Here is a 6,000-nt window from a genome sequence, read left to right on the forward strand (position 1 = left end):
TTAATTTATTAAATGGAATTAGGAAAAGAAACACATTGAATTACTGCAGAAAGGTCTTTAAAGATAAAATTCAGATACGTATTACAGATATGAAAATCATGCCATCTTTGCATTTATCACCTCTGACTGTAGTGTAACGAGGCAACCAGGTGCCACTAATTGCCAGGGAGTGGGCAAGAGCTTGTGTCAAGCCCACCTGTGGCAAGCCCACCTGTGTCCAATTAGGGTGGGCCCCCAGTGCACATTAGCATGAGGCTCATTGCCCTCAGGGTGAGGCTCTAAGGAGTCTCGAACCTCGGGCCTCGGCATTGCAGAACTGTGGCTTAGCCAGCTGCGCCACTCAAGCATCACCCTGTAGGTGATGAGCGCTAGTGGTGCAATGAAGGTAATACAGTGCTCCAAGAGCGACTGACCTCTCTGCAGACGTGCTCAGGACAGAGCTGAGCCTGTGCTTCAGGACTCACCTTTTATTGGCCCCCTGGTCCTGCTCATGCGCAGTGGGGGCCCACCCTAATTGGGCACAGGTGGGCTTGACACAAGCTCATGCCACTCCCTGGCAATTAGTGGCACCTGGCTGCCTCGTTACACTACATCTGACATGAAATTTTAACCTCAAAATTAAAAATATTTATATGTCATTTATTTTCAAGTTTATGGAAGCAAGAGAGGTAAACATACAAACTAAATATGAATGAAATTATACTTATGTTACCAGTGGTTCTAATTGTGTCCATCTGCAGCCATTTTCTCTTAAGAACAAACCCACACCTTTTCTAAGAAGCAGCACTCAAAACCCCTAATGGTAACTATGTTCAGCCACTTCCCTCAGCCAAGGGGTGTCTGTGCAATTGTTCGTGATGGCTTTTGCACTTCATCATTCAAACTGAGTAAAGACTCTGTTAAAAGGATGTCTCGACAAATCGATCTGGGTACCACACAACAAACTTTGCAATATTCATTATTCTCTATAAGGAAAGAAATCTCCCTTAGCTTTTTATGCAACGCTATTTTATTTTTTGTGGTTTTTAGACAGGCAGACAAAATAGGGATTTTTTGATCCTTGTGAATTAGATAAAAAATTCTTCCTGTGACTTGAACTCTGTACTGACTGGACTTATCCAAGAGCCTTTTGAAGAATTTCTATAATCTGAGGAAATCAGTTAGAGATTGTTCTTTTCACAGTGATTCTTACTGGTTAGAGAGTAATTTTCTTTTTAATTACTTTTATAAATTCCACACATTCCTTAGTTTACTAATTAACCACTAGAGAAATGAAATATGCCTGTGATTCACTGTACTAGTAGGGACCAAATTTACTAATGAAGTGTCCTAATTACATTTCAGTCAAAGTCCTGTTCCACTATTGTCCCACACCCAGGCAAATATTTCCAATTATGCCATTAATCTCCGTTCAGGAATTTGAAAGATGGGAAACAACTGAATGCCAGCAGAACCAACATAAGACAAGACTAAAACTTCATTCATATTTAAGATTGAGTTCACCCTCAGGAGGCAGAACTCACAATTTAATAAGTCAAAACACAAGCCATGCAGAAACAGATGCACCTCTTGCCACAGACATGAAGTAGGAATGAGATCCTATCATGCTTGGGTTCTTACAGTTCAAGTATAGCAGAGACATTCAGGTTTATCTTTAACTTAGAAATGCCTCAGTCAGTCAATGGTCTGTTTAAATTTTTTCCTTTACAACACTGAATACTTTAATTTGTCCTTCTTTCAGCATGCCAGTATCTTTCATTTTATCAGTCCTGGAGACTAGGGGTCATGCTTGATTTCTCTCTTTCCCCTTCCCCTGTCCTTATTAAGTCCATAAACAAGTCCTGTCATCTTCCATAAAGCTTCAAGAATCCCTTTCTTCCTGTTCTGACAGCTTAGGCTTATCTCTAATAATTTTCCACTTGACCTGGCAGAATCACCTCTTAACAGATCCTTTTGCATCAGACATGCAGATGCTAAATAACCTCTCATTTTACTCATGCAGACAATGTTTCTGGTGCTTCAATTACACCTATTCAGCTGTGCAGTTCATTCCCTGACTACCTAGCTACTTTCCTGTCACTTGACAAAGACAAACCTACAGCTCCTTTCTTACAAACAGCTTCATACATTCCTTATGCTTAACTGTATGAGTTAGGATAATTAGAATTTCTTAAAAATCTGAACAACATTTCACCATAATCGTTTTTTTTTTTAGTTTCCTTCAAAATACAGGCTATGGTACAGGCAGCAAGGATACCTGGGGTGCCTGTGACATTCACATGAGTCCAATAAAAACAAAAAAGCATCTACAAGAGCCCTATGTCCTTCTGCAGAGGCAGCCAAAAGCAATATAGGTTGTCTAAAGTGATAATGGAAAACAAACCTCAGGCAACAAAATGCCTCACTAGTATGAAATGCTAAATACACTATCAACAACTCATGCCAACCATCCTTTTCTTCCTGCTTCCACTTGTTCCATGATAGACCCATACTTTCCTGAGACAATTAATATTTAGACTGAAGAGAGTTCAGAGCTACACTCTTAATCTTCTATCTTCTCTAAAAGTCATCAAGAAAAACACCATTGAGTTTGAGCATTTGTCAAGCAAGTTTAAGTTTGATGCATTTCCCTCTAATACATTAGAGCTCCCACTCTGAGCCAAATTGTACAAATCCCTCTGGTACAATTTTAGTATTGCTCAGACCTAGTGAACAGTCCTTACCGGTTTATTTCAAAACCAAGGACTAGAAATTTCTCTACAGATGGAACTAAGGAACCTGCCTGCCTGAAAGGAGACTAAACAAAAGGATGTAAGCAGGAAGTAAGGATGCACCCTAAAAAAGTCTCTAGTACAAATGAGTTGTCTCCTTGAACTGAGAATTCTCTCATTTTAACATTTATGCCTACCAGATCAGCAAGTAGTTTTCATGTTGTCTCTTCCTTACGCCATACATAAACATTCTCATTTTTCAGTTCCAGTCCACCTGTAAAACTCTGTCTTTATATTAGTGACAATTTCATTTGCAGTATGTTAGTGAAACTGTCTGTTCTTCTATGAACTAACAGAGACTGTAAAGAAAACAGGCTGCTGGCAGAGGATGGGAAGATACTGTATTAGATCAATCTGAGTCACTAAGGCACAGGCCCACTGCTCTGTGCAAAATAATCTGTAATTTTACAATACATCCAGTGGCAAAACACCTCAGTAAGCCTTCAGGTATGAAGGGCCTTCAACAGGCTAGATAAAGACTTTCATTTTTCTCATAAAGAAAGAAGGGGGTGGTACCAAGCAGAATATAAAAAAGCTTTAAGGTTTCCAAGGGTGTAGAAGAGCTACATAAACACTGTCATACAATACACTGGCAAGGCCTGGCCAGCAACCTCTCCATTTCTGCTGTGGCATCTCTCTGTGTCAAAGCAGAAGGCTGAAAACAAAGGACATGCAGAGTCACGAGCATGAAACTGAGGCACTCAAATGTGTGCTGGTGGCAGGAATGCATAAAACTGGATTTAGGGGCATCAGAGGAATTAGAGGGAGTGATGCACTGGCTCTCATGCAGCGTTACAGCTACACAGAACTCACCCTCAGGAGAATTCTATTTGTGCCAAAGCATTACGCAAGAAACAGAAGTTACTACCACATAGATTCCCTCTTTCAACTAAAACATAATATGGCAAACAGTATTTTGACCCCAAAGAAACACTAAACAACATTTTAAAATGCACTACATCTTTAGAAACGCTAACAAGATCTACATGTATCCAGCAAAAGAGCAGGACATCTTGTGAATACTCCTTACGTTGCAGGTTGGCATAAGTATTTCAAGTTGATTCCAATTTAGGGAAAACAAACTGAAGAAACAAACTAGAAACTCTTTCATTGCTAACCAGAGGTTTTGACATTTGTAGTTTGCAGTTCAAATAATGTGATGAATTTGTAACCTCGACATTCCTAAAAGTATTGAAAACCACAGCAATATATTTCCACTGCAGCCCTGCATCGGAGAGCACCACAACAAATGCGTTTGGGAAGGGGAACAATGTTTTCTGCCCGGCATCCAGGCGCTGCTAGCGGATTATGCAGGATCACTATAAACTCGTTTTCAAAGTTGTTGAGACCAGCTCAAGCGAGGAAAGACAGAGCTGCCCCGCACCGCAGCAGCTCACAGGGGAAAACGATGGCTGTTGCGGTTCAAGGGGCCCCGCCTCCCACCCTTATCGCCCGAGGGGCTGCAGGGTGTGTTTAACCCAGATACACCCCCGGGGGCCCGAGCACCGTTACAAAAGTTACCGCGGGGGCCCGGCCGCATCGTACCAGGCCCCGGGACTCCGGGTTTTGAGCAGCCTCAGGGGCCCGGCGGCACCGCCCGGCAGGGGAGGAGCCGCCGCCGAGCCGGGGCCGTTCCCCGCCGACGCTTTTGCGCCTGAGGAGAGCGGCGAGGGGGCGGCGGCGCAAGCCACCTTCTCGGCTTGGCGGAGCGCCGGCGGGGACGGGCAGACCCTCCCCGCCCAGGGGGAACGCGCTCACTTACCCGCAGAGCCCCCAGCGACGATTTGGTGAGCGGCCTCCTGCAGAAATCCCCCGGGTTTCTGAGCCATCCTCAGAACGCCGCGCCGGCAGCGAGAGGCAGCCGGGATAGACTCTGCGCTGGGCTGGTGGGGAAGAGCTGGGGGGGAGGCGGGAGCCGCGGTTATCTGCGGGCGGGGGGGTGGCTCGGGGGGGTGGGCCGCAGCAAGGCCGGGAGGGGCGGGGGTACGCGGGCCGGGCCCCCACGCTGGTGGGAGGCGTGTGACCGAGCAGTGGCCTTTAGTAGGTGGAGGGCAGAGTGCTTGGCTCGGACCTACTAGAGATCCCGGCGGGTAAGGGTTCTACTACCGATCCCGGAGGGGTAAGGGCTCTCTGATCTCTTCCATCTGGGAAACCTGTAGCTTCTCTTTCTCAGGCAGAGCTGTGATCGCCCTCCCTGGGGCGGGGAGGCAAGGCTTTGGCGGCCTGACATCTCCTCAGGCTTCTGCCGTTCACTCCCTCTTCGGGGCCAGAGTCGTGCTGCACACAGTTGCATCCAATCCTCTGCTCCCCATCGCTGCTGGGAGCCGGCTAACACTCACAGATCACTTCTAGGAAGGGCTAGTGCTGCGGTTCGGCTCACCACTTTCTGACTCGTATTGTTCCCTAAAACCTGTAGCCTTTGGTTCCTCCTCTTAAGTGTTCAGAGGACACGGGTGTTTTGTCACTCAGAGAGTGTCTATTGCATATGTTACAAAGACCTACTGGCCCATCTTAGTAGATGAAACAGTGCCAGCTGAGTGCTGGGACAGTCTCATTGCTGACAGTCCCCAACATCGTTTTTGCCAAGGCCAAACTGTGCTCTTCCAGAAAATGCCCAGGTACAATGTTGGGTCGTTCATTTCCAGAGATGGCACTGTTGAAGGGAAAGACAGGTCAGCCATATGGATGCAGAACACACAAGGATATCTCTTCTCAGGGCCAGAGGATGGGCATAGATCCTTTCTTTTTACTAGTACACACATAGTCTTTCTGACTTAGAGACACATTTGAAATAGCACTCTGGTTAATAAACTACAGCTTAAGCACTTAATCAACAACTGAATGCCTTAATGTTCCTATGGATTTTGAAGCTGCAAAAGTTGGAAGCAGATGTTGGAAGCACATTGTATGTGATATTTTACTTTCCCTGCTGTATCCCTGACCCTTTAGTCATACCCCTGGGTTACCAACATCTAGCTGTAAAGATTTTTTTCCTTGTCTCTACTTTTTCCTCTAACTCTGAATTGCACTGTGGTTCCTTATACCCTCAGTTTCCTCCTTTTGCATGTAGCCCACAGCCTCTAGCACTGCTCATTTTTCTTACCCCAAGGAAAAGCTTGTCCACTCTGAGCTCCACCTTTACTTCTTTTCTAACAATCAGGGGTACATACAAGCCCAGTTACATTCAGGGGAGAAAACAGAGCTGCAGTGGACATCAGGGACACATTTC

At 45.4% G+C, this 6,000-nt stretch overlaps 1 protein-coding gene across 6 annotated transcripts in view; it reads right to left on the bottom strand.

Moving 5' to 3' along the window:
• SLC25A21 (solute carrier family 25 member 21) overlaps window positions 1–4,695 on the bottom strand; it is a 242,009-nt gene extending 237,314 nt beyond the window's left edge. For 3 of the 6 annotated variants that reach the window (XM_030452163.1, XM_030452165.1, XM_030452162.1), the window contains exon 1: window positions 4,534–4,597. Coding sequence is in view for 2 of the 6 variants with exons in the window: in XM_030452161.1 (XP_030308021.1) it covers window positions 4,534–4,600 (67 nt within the window). In the remaining 4 variants the exon portion in view is untranslated. Of the gene's footprint in view, window positions 1–4,533 lie in introns of all 6 variants that reach the window. The other 3 variants (XM_030452161.1, XM_030452159.1, XM_030452166.1) reach the window with 2 other exon arrangements.
• Between the last annotated feature and the right edge of the window lie 1,305 nt (window positions 4,696–6,000).

This window comes from Calypte anna, chromosome 5A (genome assembly GCF_003957555.1).
Source record: "Calypte anna isolate BGI_N300 chromosome 5A, bCalAnn1_v1.p, whole genome shotgun sequence".
Classification (NCBI taxonomy): domain Eukaryota; kingdom Metazoa; phylum Chordata; class Aves; order Apodiformes; family Trochilidae; genus Calypte; species Calypte anna.